This window comes from Abramis brama, assembly GCF_963993115.1.
Source record: "Abramis brama genome assembly, chromosome: 17".
Taxonomy (NCBI): Eukaryota; Metazoa; Chordata; class Actinopteri; order Cypriniformes; family Leuciscidae; genus Abramis; species Abramis brama.
The window spans coordinates 30528292-30548721 of NC_139979.1; the positions used below are offsets into that span (position 1 = coordinate 30528292).

Here is a 20430-nt window from a genome sequence, read left to right on the forward strand (position 1 = left end):
TTATATTCATCATCAAAGAATCTTGGAAAATCATGGTTTGCACAAAAATTTCTACATCTCAACATTGCTAATAATGAGAAATCTTCTTGAGCAGCAAATCAGCATATTAGAATGATTTCTGAAGGATCATGTAACACTGAAGTATTCCAGTAATGATGCTGAAAATTCAAATGAACTATGTTATGAAATAAAGTAAGAATAAAGTAATACAGTATAAGAATAAAGTAAGCATGAAGGTTCCCCCCAACCCCACCCCTAAACCTCCCCATCACTGGGGCATATGCATATCGTACAAAAACATGCAAATGCAATTATACAAATTCATTCGAATTAGCCACCATTTCGCCAAAACTCAAAATAGTTACGAATTGCCATGAGATTGTGTTGATACATCCATCCATAAATGTATTATTGATCTATGTGAACAAATAATTCCAATGTAGTAATTCTGAGAAAGAACCAAAGAGAGAGTGACGTAAGCGTTGTGTCAGCACTTGGCACTGCCGCCATTATATTCCCAATCTGACACCTGATCCAGGCTCCCTGATCACTCAAAGGGAGAATCGAATTGTCCTCTCATTGACCATATCGTTTACCCAGTGTGTGAATCATATGATAACGTTGGTCAGGGAGTTGACTGTATTTAAGTTATTCACTCCTATGGCAATGGCAGTCTTACAATCTACAAACGAATGTATTCTGCAGTTCACATGCTATGATGTATATAGCCTATTGTGCACAATGGACTGTAAAGACTATATAAAATCTCTGATATGAGTAATAATTCACTTCAGATCTATTGTCTGCCTGGCAGACTGCTGCACATGTGAAATGAATGAGGCTTGTATGTTAAGAGAGTAGCAGATGAATCAGCGTAATGCCAAATGGGTTGCAGATGTGCCCAAATTTGATCACAGGTCCCCTGTGTGTAAATACCCAGAGAGCCTTAAAGTGGATTAATCCAACAGACATGTTCTCCTCCCCCACCGTTCCTGCTTTCAAATCAAATAACACACAATGGCTCCTCCAGTATATAATTAGCACCTCAGCGGACATATCACACCCTGTTTTTGAGGCTGTCCGTGAGCCTGATGATCAATGGAAAACTACACAAGGATCTCCATTGAGCAGCAAAATCAAAGTGTCATTCCACAAACACAGTGATGATGTGTCACCAGAACGTTCACTTCCAAAAACAGACTGATGATGACCGGCTCAATGTGAAGAGCTTCCTTGCTGGGATATTGAAAATTAAACCATCACAGGGGATTAAAAACAAGAGGTGACAAAAGAAGGTGACAGAAAGAATGTTTGACATTTATTTAAAGTAGTGAGTAAGACTAAAGTAATGCTACCCTTTTGAAAAGGTAGTAAGCCTCAAGCTACAAACAAAGTTGCTACTGTCACGAAACGGTTGTAGTATAAAATGCATGAAGACAAGAAAATCACAGGAATAGTCTTTAATTCCAACTCACTTACAGGAATGCTCAGGGAAACTGAATCACAACCATATTACCATAGACAACAATGGACAAAGACAGGAACTCAGGATATCAATAGACAGGAACTAATGAGATAATTAACAAGACAACAGGTGAATGGAACGACTAATCAAACAAACTGCAAACTAGGCCAAACAAGCAATTTAGGGAGACAGAACCAAAACACAAAGAAAAATAGCCAAAACAGAACGGAAGGTGTGTCCTCACGCCGTAAAGAGTCCATCTAGGGAGGGAGGGCGGGGGCTCTGGCAGAGGATAGGGAGCCAGGGACGATGACAGGAGACAAGACCAGGGTGGTGAAGATGGTGGGAGGAGCCAGGGTGGAGACAGGAGTGGAAGGAGTCTGGTGGAAATCCAGAGTCCAGCCAAGACGATGCCCCACAGCGGAGTCCAGGGAGGGAGGAGCCATGGTGTAGAACTCCTTGTTGAGGCCATTGGGACTACGGATGGAGACAGAGCCGAAGGAGAAGGAGCCCAAAGTGCAGACAGAGAGCCGATAGATAGGCACGAGACCACAGGATTCGGAGGCAACAATGGAACCTTAGCGACAACCCCCTGAGGTAGAACCAGGGTACCAGAGGGCTAAGGTGGAGCCGGAGGGACTGAAGGCCGAGGTGGAGCCGGAGGGAGGGTGGAGCCACACAGAGCCATAGGGGTGGAGAGATGGCACTCGGTGGATGGCTCACAAGTCCGTGGCATAAGCTAGGCGACGTTCAAACAAGGTGAAGCCGGAGGGTCGAGGGAGCAAGGTGGAGCCAAGGTAGGGAGAAGCCAAGGAGAAGGAGTCTAGACAATGGGCCCAGGGAACGGAGCTCATTATGACAACATTGTCATCTGTACGCAAAAAAACGTACAAAAAGAAAAAAACATTTCCATTTTTTTGGACCACGTTGTCGTGTAAATGTACCCTCAATATTAACCTGCTATGATGAGAGGACAAAATTGTAAAACTACTTCAAATAACAGCATACCACATACGTCAACACCAAACAATTGCAGTTTGCATTAAAAGTACACATTTTCCTTAAAGGGATAGTTAACCTGAAAAAGAGAAATAAAAAAAGAAAATTCTGTTTTTATTTACTCACCCTCATGTCCTTTGAAACATGTATGACTTTCTCTCTTCTGTGGAACACAAAATAAGTTATTTTGAAATGAGGGCCAGTAAATGATGACTGAATTTTCATTTTTAGATGAACTGTCCCTTTAAGGCATTGATTATTCATAGACAGATATTTCACACTGATGATATGCACTAATATGAATAATATAATAATTTCATAATGAACAAAGAAATTACATTTTCTGTCAGAACTTCAAAATATGGTTTTATTTGTTAATATTAGTTCGGTCATGACAACTCTCTGAGTGTTTGGCATGGTAATGCTTGTGACAATGTTGATATGTTTGGTCTTGGCAGAATAGATCTGCTACACTGCTGCAGAGTAAGTACAGGACTTGCTACTGACATGATACACTGCTGTGAGCAAGTAAGACATGCTGCTGCTGTACAATATAACATACATTAATTACCTGTAGCAGATCTATACAGGTGGAGCTAGGGAAGGTGGAGGGTTTCTGAAAGCGCACTGAAACTGCTACAGCAAAAGCTGACCAAGTATTTGAAAGTTGAGCAGCGAACTCATTGGCTACTGATACAGCAGGAACCAATCGGCTGTCCCTATTGAGAGTAATGTGATTCCAAGAAGATTGAGTGAAAGGACCGATCAGCCTGAGTTTCACAACAGAACTTTGTATTAGTTAAATTAATCTAGCAATCAAATATAGTTCAAAATCATTTATCAATCTTAGTTAATGTTAATTACAACATTCAACATAATTACAACTGGAAACTTGAAAAAAAAAAAATGAAAAGTTGTATCTGTTATTAATGTTTAATGTACATGAGTTGCATTTTTATTGACTAACATTAACAAAGATGAATAAATAACAAATATATTGTTCATTGTTAGCTAATGTTAATTAATGTATTTACTAGCGTTAACTAATTGGACCTTATTATTAAGTGTTACAAATTTTCTTTCAACAGTGTGTGAATGTTAACATTGTTTGTGCACTCTTCCAAAGTAGTTTATGTAGTCAGTTTACAACAATACTTAAATTTACTTAAATTTACAATTTACTTAAACATGAATTGCAAATCAATCAACCTGCATTTTAAAAATTCTTTATGCACGTAAAAGAGTGCTCTGCCTTCGGAAGTTCTAGATGAGCCAGTGTGTTTCTCAGAGGAGGAGGGGAACTGATGTTAGCGCGCTGTGATTAAGGGTACAGACGAGAAAAAGGAGACCACGCTGTGCTGTAACCCTTCACCCTGCTCCATCACGGCTCTGTTTGCAGGTTATGTGTGTGAGGCTCATTTGAGATGCAGAGCTAGCCACAGGCTCAGGATAAAGAGAGACACAGACACACAAAGACTTTAGCGTTAGCAGGAAGCAATGAATGAGACCCTGGGCAAGAATCAAACCAAAGGGGATGCATTTTTTGTAGTGATGCACCTTCTTTTTTTTTCCCCGAAACACCAAAGTTACATTTTCAATTGAGATGAAAAATAAAACCGAAAATAAAGTTTTGTAATTAAATTTGAGTGACTGGGTACCTGAACTCGTTATGCTCTTCAGCCTGTCGTGTACTCAGGTGATAAACTAAAACTTTCATTGTAAAAGTTCTTCGGCAAGCAAGATGCCTCTCGAATTTTCAACTGAACAAATTTTACATATTACTATTTTAGCATAATTTTTGATCACTCATCCACAAAGCTGACATGTTTACCTAATGTAGCTTAATATGTAGTCAAATGCGTCATTGGCGAAGCGCGAATTAAACAAACTATGTCAATCAATGATTTTGGCCCTTTATAAATATAAACATAAATATTTGGTTGCTAAGATTTTGGTGCATCACTATTTTAATTAATTTAAACATTTTTTATTTTTTTTTATTAAATTGTAAAAAAAAATTAAACATTTTTGAATTTAATTTAATTCTATTTTATTTATTTGCTTGCATACCCTGATTAATAATTGTGAAATTGCAGTGTAATTATGTGTTGTTTTATATATAGAAATGTAACAATCAAAGAAAAAAGATTCAGTAACACTTTATTTTGATAGTCTACTTCAGACATCCTACTAACTATAAGTAACTTTTCAATTACGTAAACTTATTCTACTAACCTGATCCCGAACCTGAGAGTTACTTGACATGCAGTTGCAAAGTTACTTACTGTATAGTTAGTAGAATGTCTAAAGTGGACTATCAAAATAAAGTGTAACCAACGATTCTTCACATTTATAGATCTCAGAATTGTGTTTGCTAAGACAAGTGTCATTATTACTATTATTCATACTCGTACCGACAGCTAAAACTTAAGGTAACTCCTTTAGGCAGCATTTGTGATCCAGACATGAATGATTCCTTAAATCATGTGTCTTATTAAGGAGAGATGAGCTGTTACTTTAATAAGTGATCAGACGCACCATTTTCACCTGCAAAGTAAAACAGGTAAAAATCCCAACAACATACTTGCAATAATTCCATAACTTACACTGAAGGAGGAACCTGAGTCATATCTAAAGATCAGAAGCAACTGCATAACATCATGCTAAAACCCAATCAGAACACCTTAGCAACTGCATAGCAACACCCTGGCAACCAGCAGCAAGGTTTGAAGGGGCAAGAAGAGAATAGTTAAAAAAAAGATGCTCGTGTTCCTCTGTAGACATTAAGTATAAAAATAGACCAGAGGAATGGCAGTGGACGGCTCAATTACTGTTGATGTAAGTGAGACAGTGAAGAGATAAAACAGAGAGACGAGTGTAACAACTTTTCTATTGTGGAAAGATAAGAGAACTCCCACTGTAAGATTCCTGTGTTTTTCTCCGGTTCGTCACTGTCTCATCTGAGTCTAATGTGCTTTCAGAGTGCTCTCTCATGTGTGCACGGGGCCCCAACACAAACCTGCGCCCCACTCTCCTCAACCAGCCTTAACACAAAAGAGCTCTCCTCTGAGGAGCTGCACCTCTCTCGCTCTCTCTCTCTCTCTCTCTCTCCTCGCCCGCAGGGATCTGGGATTTATGGCTATAGCTCAAGCATATTCTTTGAGCATATTTGATAGGAATTCTTACCCAAGCACCATGGGGACAGTGTGTTACAAGCATCAGATTACCGCCTTTGATCAGCTTTATTCTCATCACAGAGATTTTTCCATCAAAAAGGGCCCTTGCCCACTCAATTACCACTGAACAAAGAGGTCTGCCATATTCCGGATGTCCTCAGGAACAATGTTTTTTTTTTTTTGCAGGTGGTCATGTTACAGTATACGGTATATGGAAGCTTGTTCCTGGAATAATACTTTTTTTTTTTTGAAAAGTTAATAGCGACTTTTTATCTCACAATTCTGAAATTTTTCTTGCAATTGTGTTTATATATTGCAATTTGGACTTTTGTTTGCAATTGTGAGGTTATAACTCGCAATTCTGACTCTTTTCTTTGAATTGTGAGATATAAACTAGCAATTGCGACAAAAAAGTAGAGAAATGAGGGGAACATTTTTTTATTCGGGGGCAGAAACAAGCTTTCGTATGTGATAAGAACATTTCATACATAAAAAAAGGTTAAATTTAGTTATAATCTAGTCTAATATTGTAGTCTTAAATCTAAAAACACAGGTAGCATGGCATAAATGTCTCTCCACTTCACTGAACTTTACTGTCCAACCCTGTACACTATGATGTCATGAGAAATGAGATGCTATACTTCACAAGACAAAAGGGTGAAAACCCTGGGTGGAGATTAAAACTGGTCTCAATAGTGGCACAAAAGAAACTTGAGATTATTCAATATTCAAATAAAAAGCCGTGGAATAACGAGGAACAGAAGAGAATGAAATAATGATCATGAAATGTGGGAAAATGGTGGAGATAAACAGACATTTTTAGAATTTCATGTAGAAAAAAAAAAATCCAAAATGTTATTTTTGGTTTTGCACTTAAATACAAGTGAATGAGTAACAGTGATCATGTAACTCAAGCACAAGATTTTATTTTTGAACATACTCAATTTTTGATCATCAGGTTTATTATCGGGAATGCAAATCGTTCACTTGAATGTTTCATGTTTTCTATTCAATTAGAATATAATTCAAAATAGAAGCAATTTCAGAAGTGTTCTCAGATGTTCTTGACCCCAGTGTGTGTGAGAAACTCACAGCAGGATCCAGTGGAGGCAGTCTCATCTCCATGGCCTTGAGCCAGTGTCGCAAGGCCCTGATCTGCCCTCTGAACTCACTCTGCCACTGACTCCACTCCTCTGAATCCATCCTGTGAGAGAAAATACGAGAACACATTTACACTTCACTTATACAGTGGAAAGTAGATCGATGAATGTTCAGAGTGAGCAGAGTTTAAATATAAGCTATGCGTTTCACATGTTTTGGTCACTACATCATTCCAAGACTTCCATTTGTGGTACTTCAGAGTATCCATTATTCTTAAATGTAAATATTAACCATAAACAAGGAGTGGATGAGTCCCTGTGTTTGACTGGTACAGTGTTTTTTTTATTTGGATATTTTTCTGCCTACTGTTGTCTGTTTTGTTGACTGTCTACTAGTGTAGTACTTAATCAGTTCCTCTTATTACTCAGCACAAAATAAAATAACATTTTGACAAGATGCTTTTTACTGTGTCATAATTAGAATAGAATACAATAGAATACAATAGAATATATAATTAAGGTACACTATGTAACAGTTTTTTTGTTCAAAATTAACCAAATTTAAAGGGGACCTATTATGCCTATTATACTAAGACGTAATATAAGTCTCAGGTGTCCCCAGAATGTGTCTGTGAAGTTTCAGCTCAAAATAGCCCACAGATCATTTATTATACCAGGTTGTAAATGCCAATTTTTGAGTGGAAGGGAAAACATGGCTTGTTGTTAAGAGTCACTCAAATTTTGGTTTTGCCAAACTGGTATACACCCACGGGATGGGCACTGGGAATGCCCTTCCTGTTTGGGTATGCAGCATTTATTGGACGATATCGGAAACCCCTGTGCAGCTGCAATGGGAATCATAACTCCTGATGATTCCACCAGGCCCCCATGTCCTGACATGCCTCAGAATAAACAGGAGAGGACCACGGTAGTCCAAGAGCCCAAGGACAACACACAGTTAGTAACTTTGGCAGCATTACATGACTGAGCTGGTAAGCTTGAGAAAAGTAGTTCTCCAGTAAGCACACAACCATCTGCACTCCCTGCTGCACCCTCCCATAGAGATGAGTTTACATCATATCAGGGAGAGAGGGATGATTCTATAGATGTCATATCACTGCTTGCAAATAATTCCCTTTATGGCAGTGAGGGGAATGCTGAGACGATGAGGAAGATGAATCCAGGTTTCAGAAAGTAGCCCGCATTCTGACATTCTTTCTCACATTTTAAATGTGGCAAGGATCGTGGGCCTTGATACTCAGGAAGAAGCTCCAGCTCCAGCCCCCACACAAGGTGTATGGATGAGCATTTCCCATACACAGCCTTCTGCGTCTATACCTGTGGCTGAGAATTATTCACACATGCAAAGGAAAGACTGGAAAAATCCAAAAGCTGCACCCCGGTTTAATGCAGGTTATAGAGTTATTGTTCACTTTTCCTCCCCTACCTTTGATTCCCCTGGTGCTCAGGAGGGTAGCACTGGGCCATCACAAAGTTTTACTTGTGGCCCTAAAGTGACCAAATTAACATTGGTTTCCAGCCTTTGTATGTATGGTCCAAGGTCACCCTTGGCCATTACTGAAGAAAGTCAATCTCAAGTGGAGGGCCAAATCTGGCACCTGAGACCAGAGACTGTGGGTATGGCCTTTGCCCAGCCCCTCTCTAAAGACTTAGATGAAGCTGCATTGAGGACAGTAATAGTTCTAAGGCACCCTCTACGTGGAGTAAACTACTCTAGCAAGTGGCAAATTAATTGCAACACCAGTTTGTTTGTTTTTTGTTTTCTTCAATCATTGTTGGATTCGGGGATATCAGTTAATACATTGCAGCCATCTCCCACTTTCACGCGTAAGTGGATATTGTAAGTACTGGCAAACACCCTTTGGTGTCTCAGTTCCTTAAGGGTGCACACCATTTACGCCCAGTGAGAGTTATGAGATCACCTGCTTGGGACCTTACTATTGTCTTACACTCACTGGCCAAAGCACCTTTTGAACCTTTGGAACAAGTCGATCTCAAGTTCTTGACATGTAAGACTTTTTCCTCCTGGCGATATGTTCAGCCAAGAGAGTTATTGATTTGCACTCTTTATCAGTCAGTGATCTGGTTGCTCACTCTACCAGGAGCATGGCTACTTCCTGGGCGGCACTCAAGGTGGTAGCACTCTCAGACATCTGTGCTGCAGCCTCTTGGAGTACTCCAAGATTTTATAGGATTAATGTAACAAATCCAAATGCTTTGTTCTCGTTCTCAAGTGCCAGGAGAGGGAAAAGATACTAGTCCCTCATGACCCTGCTGGTATAAGTCAGGACAAGACAGTGGTGATGGTCTAAGTGTGGGCGTAAGTTATGTCTATAACTATGGATTTATGAGACCAAACGATGTCACTCAGGATGAGCGTTCCAGGCAAGAGGAAGTGGTTGGTTCATCCAGATGTTATATAGCCAACCCCTAAGTCAGTTACCTGACATTGTTGATATTAGGTCTCGAGGATAGGCGGAAGAATGGCGTCATTAAGGATACTCTACATTCTCTATCATCATGAAAGTTTTTTTTTATTTGCAAGCATTTTAGATCAATATCAGTTTAAACTTCTGATACATGGTTTTCTGAGCACACACACCTGAAGCCCGCACACAGAAAGCTGGCTCTCAGACAGCGTGACCCGTGAGTATTAAACAAATTTCTCTTTCATGTCTTATTGCACTTAAACTGTCAAATACACACACGGTTATGTCAAAAACACACAAAGTACACAAACACAGTCTGTTGTGTCTGTGAATGTAAACAGCAAGTAAAGAAATCGCATGTGTATTAAAGCGACAGCAGTTTACAGCAGTACCATATGCTGTTAATATGAATCAAACAACAATAGAAAAACAAAATCACTCACTGCTCTTGATTAAATAACTTTAATAAGAATACATTTCTTACTTGAATGCTGCTGTTAAATGCTCTGGCGGACATGTGGCCAGCTCACTGGGGAGGAGCCAAGCTAATAGGGCAGATTTCGTGCCAGTCATGGGCGGGGCCTATTCAAATGTGATGTCACATTGGATCACATTTCTGAACGGCTTATTTTGAGACACTAGGTATGTTGGTGGCTAGCTAGGGTGGTTGTGTACACACACAGCAGACATAAATATGTTCAAAAACAATATAAAAGTGAATTTTGCATTATAGGTCCCCTTTAAATAATGAGTCAATACATCATCAATCCTTCTTTCAAAAAGTGTTTTTTTTTTTTCTAGACCTGTAGGGATGGTTTTTGCAGGAAATTGTGCACATACATCACTCGCCCGTGTCACGTCATATCCGTTGCTCATATGTCATAACAAATCGGGTCCTCCCTTAAAAATCGGGTCTCTATCAACTCTATCACTTAATATTTGTAAAGTTTCAAATATGTATAGCTTACTATATAGTGCATAAAACAAATTTAATGTAATTTATTTCTGATAAACTGTTCATTAACATTATTATTAGTAATAATAGACTATTAAGTTGATAATTGAACATCATTATATTCTTTTTATAACTGAAATATTTGGACGTTAAACACTTAACACGTAATTACATTAAAAATGATTTTGAATACATGTCCTGCATGGACAAAAAAAGAAAGAAAAAAGGCCAAGCCCAAAATGGCTAAACACTAAGCTTTTAATTGTCTTACACAGAAATTTGGTCAGGAAATTAGCAGTATTTAAGCAAATGTAGTACTTAAATAGCCATTGCAATCTCAGAAAAAAAACAAAAAAACAATAAATGCAGAATAAAGTTTTTGTCAGAACATGGGAAGTTATGTGTGGAATGATGAAACAGGAGTTGCATGGTGATGCTCCAGAGCGTTGTCTTCGAAAATCTGCTGAGAAATATAATAATATGCATCTCTACCACAGTAAAGCATGGAGGAAGAGACTGTGTCATTGTGTGAGAAGCCTTTTTAGCTGCTGATATTGGTGAGCTACTTCACTGTGAAAAGTAATTTAATGCTTTGGAGTACAGGAGAATATTGCAGAATGGCTTGATTGCCACAAATGACACGTTATTACCTAAAGAGGAATGATCAGATGTAATTTTTCAACAAGACAATGCTCTTGCCCAAATTGCAAAGACAACCAAAAAGTGGCTTAAGAACAAGTCCATCAGGCTCATGTTTTGGCCTGGTCAGAGCAATGATTTAACCCTATAGTGAATATTTGGACGAACTGGGAGACATTTTTCAACTACTCATGAACTGTTTGAAGCCATCAACACTGAGTGAAACAACACTTCTTCCTATCTACAGCATTTGTGCAATTTCCTGACCCGTGATTTATGAAAAGACCATTAGAAGACCACTAAATATTTTGCCATTTTTGGCCTAGCCCATTTTTTATTTTTTATAACTACTAAGTACTAACATTTAAATTAATAATTTGATACAATGCACTACTGTGTAAATACATGTTTTTACACAGTACTTATATATATATATATATAAATCCATAATATAATATAATATAATATAATATAATATAATATAATATAATATAATATAATATAATATAGACATGACCTAAAAATATATGGGGTTTATTATTAAATTAAAATATAAAATTGGAAATGAACGTTTAGTTTACCCATGTTGTCTGCCCTTCGGTGCAGCTGATTCCTGAAACAGATGGACACCAAACACACGCTTATTACATGCACATATTTATTATATTTACTTCACGAGTGTTATTCTACCTCTCTGTTGATCTGAAAACATACCGTAGAGCTGTCATCATGTGGAGAAAGGCACACAGTTAATGCAGGGACACCAGAGAGGCTGTCGGTAGCATAATGGCAGAAAGGCAGTCCATCCATAAATGTGTCCCCCTCTGGGTTCGGTCTTTCAGCCTACAGATTTAACATAATGCCGTCTGAGCCTGTCATTCAACTTCCCTACCACCAGAGGACACCATGCACGGAATACTGGCTGTTTCTCTAATCAGTTTCATCATCTGCATTACAGTATATTTCCTGCTTGTATGTTTAAGTAGTCTAGTGATTATTCATCTTTGTTCTTCAATTGCTTGCTTTGTAAAAGTATTTTGATACATGATTACTTTTAGATTGCTTATTTAGCAGTTATTTGCTGGAATGTCATGGTGAATTATGACAATTAATGAAAACACAAACTCTACAAGACGAGAATTGATCTTTCCAAAATATATTTATTTACACTTAAGTATTGTGTTATTTTTAAAAACTCATTTTATTATTACCAGTATCTCTTAAGGAAATAGTTCATCCACCAGTTCGTATTTCATACATCTTTTACTCATATATAATCTTCCATATATTGGTAATAATTCAAAATTCTATTCTTCATCTTTTCAGAACGTTTTATAGCAAGTTAGTGAAACATGCAAACATATTTTACATATAGAACATCAAAAAAAAAAGAAAAAAAAAAGGAAGGAAAAAGAAATATAAAGAAAAAAAGTCAAGTACTTTCAAAAGTCACAACATTATAATAATATAAAAACAAGCAAAGAAATACATGGGAGGCAACAAGTGACTAAAACAAATATTTGTCACAGGAAATGTAAAAAACAAAAACAAATGAGCCTAAATACATTCAGTCAATCATGCAATCTGTATTTATCTGTATTATGTAAATGTGTAATCTTCTGGAGAGGTGCAACACAAGGGTAGTGTAGTGTATCTAATGCATTAAGTCAAGTGTTTTATTTAAAAAAGATATTTTGGTGCTAGAAACAATGTAGGCAGTAGAACTTAAGAGATTCTACATAAAAAGTCCACATTAATGGATCCAATTCTTTTGCTGTTTTGAATTATTTTGTGTAAACTCCAAAGTCCAGCTCCCAGTGATATCCAAGGCAAACTTCAAGGTAGCCCTAGCCTCTAGTGTCTTCATGCAAATGGCAGATGCAATGGAAGAAGGAAACCCTCAGTAAGGATCTAAAAACATTAAAAATATACTATGAAGCAACAAAATGACAAAAAAACGTAAACAAAATAGTGAATGAAGGGAAAATAAAATATACTTGGTACAATGCAAAAACAAACCCTCATAGAGAGGTAGTGAATGTGAATGTATGATAAACTACCTGAATGTCTAAGGATGTGGGCTGCTGATGAGCATCATTTATCTTGTGATCCAAGACCAAATGTGTGGCATCATCAAGTCCATATCTAGTAACTGATGATCTCTGTGGGAGGAAGAACATGACAAAACACAAACTATAAATGACACAAGCACAACTATTATATGGCTGAAAGCTGTCAATAAATCCTTAGGAAAAGCAAACATATGACATTCAGTTCATTAAAGCAGCTGCTCAAGATAGCAGAAACATCATCTATCTGTTTAAAAAAGCACAGTGACAGAACAGAGTAAGAAAGGCTTTGAGACAATAAAAAGAATTTAGAAAAATAAAATCAGCGTGGTCATTACGAGACGGCTGCAATAAATGTAAATTTAGTTCAACTTACAATACATTTCATCCAGATCTGTCCAGATGTTATGAGTGAGGAATGGATCAGACACCTGAGACATCTGAAATCTTCATTGGATAACACATCAGTGGAGGACTGACAGTGAATCTGGGCCTTGAGGACTCATTAACTGTCAGTCAGGAGTAATGAGTTCTTTTGTAAAGGACTTTGGAGAGGGACTGGATCCAGTAAATGAAAAATGGACTTTCATAACAGAAAGCTCCAGTTTTAGGGGACATGAATATTGGCTTGTTGCACAAGGTGATTGCTCCTCCTTTAGTGTTTATGCATAGTGTTTTGTTTTTACATTCCATGAAACAAGCTGCAACTTTTATTTGCTCTAATATATCTATTTTAAATCTATACAAATATGTAAAAATAACCACACTCTTTGTTAATCTAATTTCTTTTTTGTAAAACTTGGTATATTTTCTGGTACATTATCCATAAACCGAAGTATTGAAAGAATTTTCTAAAATAATAAGTAGAAATATAGACTCAATATAAGCAACATTAAATACAGTCTAATCCGAGTTGGATTTTTAGAAAAATCTCCAAAATGCTGAAAGTAACTTGTAGTATGTTAACATCTCCTGAATTTAGATGCTGTATTTAAGTATAAAATAAGAACATAAAAATACCACTTTCAAAATACATAACATGTCTGTATAAACTGAAATATACCTAAATGAAATAACTTGAACTATGAATAAAGCTAACCAGGTAATTAATAGTTTGTAGGCATCCAAACTACATAAAATGGAAACTTAACCATTGCCAGAAAAAAATTATACTGGTAGTTTTTGGAATGCATTTTCCTATACCAAACACATGCAAAGCGGAAAAAAAGTCATTCTTTTTTGTCTAATTAATTTCTGTGTATTATGTAACTGTAGTGTATAGAGTCAGTATTGATATGAAAGCTACAGGACCACGTGGGGTCCAGCTTTAAAATCTGCGGTTGTAATTGGAGGAAGTATATGATGATGATGAGAAGTTCAAGCTGAATCCAGAGCCAGTAGCATCAATGCTGCCTCTTCTTGAACCTGACCTAGAGCCTGTTCTGGACCCAGTCCGAGATCCAGAGGCAGATGGAGCACCACTGACATTATAGGGACTGTAGAGACCTTTACTGGATGTTGATGAAGCTTCCAGAAGCCTAAGGCCAGATCCCTCTTCAACCATGCTTCTGTCCATGGCATCTTTGTAGGAGATCTTCAGTTTGGTTTTGGGACATGTAAGATATTTTGTGTAACCACTCACATCTCTGAGCTTTTGGGCTGTACGACCATCAATAGAACCTTTCCTGATTGCCTCCTCTAAGGAGATACGTGCCTCAGCCTCTGGCTCAATAAGGCCACCGGTAAGATACTGCACCTCCAGGAAACGCTGTCCTGCCTCATAATAAAGCCAGCCTTTCTTGAGAGCCTGAGCAGCAGACATTTTGACTTTAGTGCGAGGATCGTCAAATCCATGGAAAGCTTTCTGGGCTAAGTTGAGTCTGTCAACCATTATCTTATCTATAAGACCCTTCTCTGTCGCTTCAGCAACTGGGAATTTATCTCCAGTAGATGGGTCTATTATGCCACCAGTACAAGCTTGTGCCTCCAACAGTCTCTGGCCAGTTATAGAATCCACTAAGTTCCTACGCATGGCTTCAGTGACTGAAACTTTTTCTAGGCTGTCTGTATCAAGTATTCCAGCCACAGGACCTGTTTCCTCAGATGGATCATTCCATACAGTTGCAGGAGTTTTGATGCTAGGTATGGGGCTCATTGGATAAGAGGAGGTGGATCCAAAGGAAGAGGATCGGGAACGGAAACCACTCATGTTTCCAGATAACATATCAGCAAATTCTGTGATAGAAAGGGTGCCGGAGCGGTACTGGTCGATTGCACTCTGGTCAATAAGGCCTCTTGCAATTGCGTCATCAATGTCATACTGTCGACCTGATCTTCGGTCAATGAGTATAGACTTTTCAACCCCTTCTGATGATGTCACTGTGATTTCTTCCCATTCACACTCTTGCTCTGAAAGTTCAAGGTAAGTCTGATGGTCAATTAGCCCTTTGCGGTAAGCTTCATACACAGACATCTCTTTGCCTGAATCGGGATCTACAATGACAACTCTGCGTTTGCGAACAGAGGATTTTGTAGAAGACTGTTTCTCGCGTTTCTTTTCTTTAAGAAGCAAGAGCACAAGACCTGTGTCTGGGTCTACAATACATCTTTCCATCAGCTGCAGGTAGGTCAGATTTTCTTCTGTGTTCGGGTCAAAGAAGCCCTTGGTGTCATCCGTTGGGTCACTGAGGATCTCGTTCATTTCCTCATCGAAAAACCCTCGGTTGTAGGCAACTTCGACTGGCAAGCGGTGACTCTGCTCTGGGTCAATAATTCCTCCAGTAGCAATCTGGGCCTCAAGAAGACGAATTCCATGGTCTCTCAAAATCAGGCCCTTTTTCATTGCCTGGAACAGTGAGATCATTTTGCCTGTATAAGGATCTCTATAGCCAGTCACAGCCCTTTCAGCAGACAGGAGCTTGTCTTTGAACTCTGGGCCGACAATTCCCATCTTAACTGATTCATTTACTGTTAACTTGAGGTTCTTGATAGGGTCAATGATATAACCTGTGGCTGCTTGTGCTTCCAGCAACTCAAAAGCAGTACCTGGCCTGATCATGTTCTTTTTCATGGCTTGGTAGATAGATAGACGGTCTTTAGTAGACTCCACATGCACGCCAGCAATACAGCTTGAGCCCTCAAGATATTTCCGCAATCTTTTGCTCACCTCCTCCACTGATAGTAGCCCCTCATTAAGTTCGTTGACTGTTTGTTCATCAATGATTTTTGAGCGATATAACTCCTCTATTGTTATTTCTTTTCTGAGACCTTTGAAGAGCAGCCTTCTGTCTGCTAGAGACAACAGATATAGCCCATCTTTGTCAACCTTGCATCTTTTCAAAAGCTGAGCATATGAAAGCTTTTCATCAGTTAATGGATCAACGTATCCTTTAACCTCATCGGACAGCTTTTCATTTGTCTCTTTGTTAATATATCCACGTTGTGTGGCAATCTCTGTTGGCAGGTGGAAGTTATATTCTGGATCAATAATACCACCTGTTGCTGTTTGAGCTTCAAGTAGTCTTAGGGCATAGTCCTCGGACACAAGCTCCTTTTTCATTGCTTGGAAGAGGGAGACAACCTTTCCACTATATGGATCCTTATAGCCAGTGACTGCTCTCTCTGCAGACAAGAGCTTATCATGAATTTCTGGGCCCACTACACCTTTGCGCACTGCTTCATCTACAGTGAGCATTTCATTCCTGACAGGATCAATGATGAATCCAGTGGCTGCTTGAGCCTCCAAGAGACCAATTGCAATGTCTGGCTTCATCATCTCTCTCTTCATTGCTTGATAAATGCTGATTTTGGAATTTGAATCAGTCACCACACCAGAAACACTGCCAGTTCCATACAAGTACTGCTTAACACTTTGCATCTCCATGACATCGCGCATAGTCTTTTTATCTTTCTTCAACAGGTTGTAGGTCTCAAGGTCAATGATGCGGGCATTGTAGAGATCTTCAATAGTAATTTGACGTCTTCTTGTGCTGCCCGTCTGGATGTTCCCCCCTTTAATAATTTCTCTCTGCTCCAGAATCTCAATTATGATGATTATCATCCGTTCCTTTGTTATGTTGCCAGAACGATATTCTTCCAGAAGCTGAGCCCTTTGCTCCTCAGGTAGTAGATTTGAATTCATGACATCCCAGAGAGACATAGAGCCCTGACCTTCAATGGGTAGATCAACCTGGGTAGTGGTTAGATCACTCTGAGTTTGTTCTTCACTGTAAAGGTATGTCTTCTCCACAACTGTTGGGGCCTGTGGTTTGGAGAGCTTTAGTAGATTTAAACCTGTGTCAGGATCTGCCATACACTTGTCTTTTAACTGTTTGTATGATATGTTCTCATCAGATGCAGGGTCAGAGAAGTACGTGCTTTCAGCAGTGCTGCTGGCCAGCTGTTTGGTAACATAGCCACGTTGAATAGCAATTTCAGCAGGGATACGATGACTGTTTACTGGATCAATAACTCCACCTGCGGCCAACTGTGCCTCCAAGAGTGGCATGGCATGTTCTTTGAGGATAAGGTCTTTCTCCATGGCTTGATACAGGGAGATCTTATTGCCAGTGAATGGGTCTTTATATCCAGTGACAGCTTTTTCAGCAGAGAGAAGTTTCTCATGAAGCTCCGGACCAACAAGGCCTGCTTTAACTGCATCATCCACAGTAAGACATTCATTTCTTGATGGATCCACAATGAATCCTGTGGCAGCTTGAGCTTCAAGCAAAGCGATACCCGTGTTTTGTCTGAGGAATTTCTTTCTCATTGCTTGGTAGATGCTGACTTTCTCTTTTGTAGGCTCTAGATAAACTCCAGCAATGCTCTCAGAGCCTTGGAGATACTTGTTGACTGAGGTGTTTTTGCTTACCTCTTTTGGAGTCTTTTTACCTTGTTCCAGCAAATCATAGGTAGACTTGTCAATGATTTTGGAGTCAAATAATGACTTGGCAGGAACTGGTGCCCTAAGCCCCTTAAAGTACCCCTCTTCTTGTTTCTTGGTATCTTTCTCAGTGACAATTACAATTAAAATCTTTGTAATCTTCTCAATTGTCATTTTCCCAGATCTGTATTGCCTTATTAAGTCAAGTCTTTGCTCCTCAGTGAGATAATCCGAGTTAATGAGCTCCCATATGGTAACTTTTCTCCCTTTAAAATGTCCACTCTGAACTTCAACAGTTGCCTGAGTCATTGAGTCTTTGGTCTGGTCATCAGTATATTTCAACTCCTCCTTGGCATTGATGGCTTGCTCAGACAAAGGAAGAAGCTGAAGGCCAGTCTTTTTGTCAGTGACACATCTTTTATACAGCTGCAGATAAGTGACATATTCCTGAGTGTTTGGGTCAAAGTATCCTTTAACGTCATCAGTTGGGCTGGCCAAAATCTTGTGGGTTGCATCATCAAAACTGCCCTTCATGCAGGCAATGTCATGCGGAATACGGTGACTTTGAACAGGATCAACGATGCCTCCGGTTGCCAGTTGTGCGTCAAGCAGCCGAAATCCCTGGTCCTTCATGATCAGATCTTTCTTCATAGCCTCAAACAGAGAAATTGTTTTTCCAGTGTAAGGATCTTTGTAGCCTGTGACAGCTCTCTCTGCAGACAGTAGTTTTTCATGAAGCTCTGGGCCGACAACACCTGCTTTTACAGCCTCATCTACTGTAAGTTTTTGGTTTTTAATAGGATCTATGACATATCCTGTAGCAGCTTGTGCTTCCAAGAGATTAAGGGCAGGCCCAGGTCTCATCATGTCCCTTTTCATGGCATCATATAAGGACATTGTTTGTTTGGTTGAGTCAATAATTACTCCTGCAATGCAGTTAGTGCCTTTCAAGGCATTGCGCACATGCTCCATCTCAGACACATCTTTTACCAGCAGTTGCCCTTTCTGCAACTTGTTATAGAGGTCTTTGTCAAGAACTTTGGATTCAAGAAGTTTTGTAGCAGGTACAGATGCTCTCAGGCCTTCGAAGGCAAGCTCATTCTTTTTCTCTTTTTCCTCTGCCACAGTTAGAACAATTTTGATGATCTTTTCAACTGTAATTTTTCCAGTTTTGTACTGACGGATAAGATCTTTTTTCTGGTCCTCAGTGAAGTACTCTGAGTTTATAATTTCCCAGATGGTCACAGTCTTTCCTTTAAACCTTCCAAATGGCACAGACACAGTTGTCTTGTCAAAGACATCCCTTGTTTCCTCATCTGTGAATATTCTGGCATTTAGAGCAGCCTCCTCAGAGATGGGCAAAAGAAGCAGTCCTGTTTCTGGATCAGTGACACACCTTTCTATTAGCTGGTGGTAGGTCAGATTTTCTTGGGTGTTTGGATCATAGAATCCTTTGACATCATCTGTTGGATTTTGTAGCATTTTATTGGTGGCTGCATCAAACTGACCCTGCTTATAGGCCATTTCAGTTGGCACACGATGACTGTTGACTGGATCAATAATGCCACCTGTTGCTATCTGAGCCTCAAGCAATCTGATGGCATGATCCTCCCCAATGAGACCCTTCTTCATTGCTTCAAAGAGGGAGATCTTTGCCTCTGTGTATGGATCCTTGTAACCAGTGACAGCTCTCTCTGCAGACAGCATCTTGTTGTGAAGTTCAGGTCCAATTAGACCCTCTTTAACTGCCTCATTGACAGAGAGTTTCTTGTTTTTAACTGGGTCAATTATGTATCCAGAAGCGGCCTGTGCCTCCAGCAGGACTAGCCCTGTCCCAGGAGCAATCTTCTTCTCCTTGATGGCTTGATAGATGGGCATTTTTTGATTTGGATGAACAAGCAGGCCACCAATGCAGTTCTTGCCCTTAAGAACGGTTTTAAGTTTTTCTGTCTTGCTGAGTTCTTGGGTTGTGGTGTCACCACTCTGGAGCTTATCATAATCCATTTTGCTTAAAAGTCCTATGTCAAAAAGTCTACTTGCAGGTACTTTCTCACGAATCCCATCGAAAGATAATGCAGAGAAACCATTTGGGCCGTCAGCTTCATCAGAAATACTTTGACCATTGAGGACTTTTTTGTATTCGGTCTGGATGTGAATCTCTTGGGTGAGTTTCTGAGCAACCTCAAGCTGCTGAAGTTTCTCGCGCAGTTGCTGGTTTTCCTCAGCAAGCATTCTTTCTTGTTCAAGCTTTTTCCTCTCAAGTTCTTGCATCTCTTTCTGCTTGTTGAGCATCTCTGTTTCAGCTGCTTTCTGTTTCATCAGAGCAGAATCCATAGTGGCCTTAAGTTTCATCTTTTCGTCCTCCATTTGTTTTCTTTGACGCTCCTGTTCATCTTTCAGGGCTTTTGACTTTTTGACCTCTTCTTCAAATTGGCTCTCTAACCTCTTCTTTTCATCCTCAATTTGTTTTTCCTTCTTCAAAAGCATCTCCTTTTCTGACATAAATGTTTGCTGAAGAATAGTTTTCTCCTGTTTAATTTGTTCTTGCTGAGCATTCGCCATCTGTAAAAGAAGAAACCATGAACAACATTAAAACAATGCTGAAAAACATTCGGACAAATAATTTTCAATGATGTAAATGTCAATTTTAAGATTAATGAGAAATCATTATGGATTATAATTAAATAAAGAAAAA

At 39.1% G+C, this 20430-nt stretch overlaps 2 protein-coding genes across 2 annotated transcripts in view; both read right to left on the minus strand.

The window, feature by feature from the left end:
• The window catches only part of macf1b (microtubule actin crosslinking factor 1b), a 57821-nt gene extending 46036 nt beyond the window's left edge, over positions 1 to 11785 (minus strand). Inside the window, exons 1-3 of the mRNA XM_084089581.1 lie at positions 11499 to 11785; positions 11366 to 11397; positions 6733 to 6844 (exon numbers count right to left, since the gene is read on the minus strand). Coding sequence (XP_083945707.1) covers positions 6733 to 6844; positions 11366 to 11397; positions 11499 to 11594 — 240 coding nt within the window. The 5' untranslated portion in view covers positions 11595 to 11785. The remainder of the gene's footprint in view (positions 1 to 6732; positions 6845 to 11365; positions 11398 to 11498) is intronic.
• Positions 11786 to 11924: 139 nt separating this feature from the next.
• Positions 11925 to 20430, minus strand: part of plecb (plectin b) — an 80122-nt gene continuing 71616 nt past the window's right edge. The window contains 4 exon segments of the mRNA XM_084089580.1: positions 11925 to 12695; positions 12845 to 12946; positions 13230 to 14185; positions 14187 to 20297. Coding sequence (XP_083945706.1) covers positions 14156 to 14185; positions 14187 to 20297 — 6141 coding nt within the window. The 3' untranslated portion in view covers positions 11925 to 12695; positions 12845 to 12946; positions 13230 to 14155.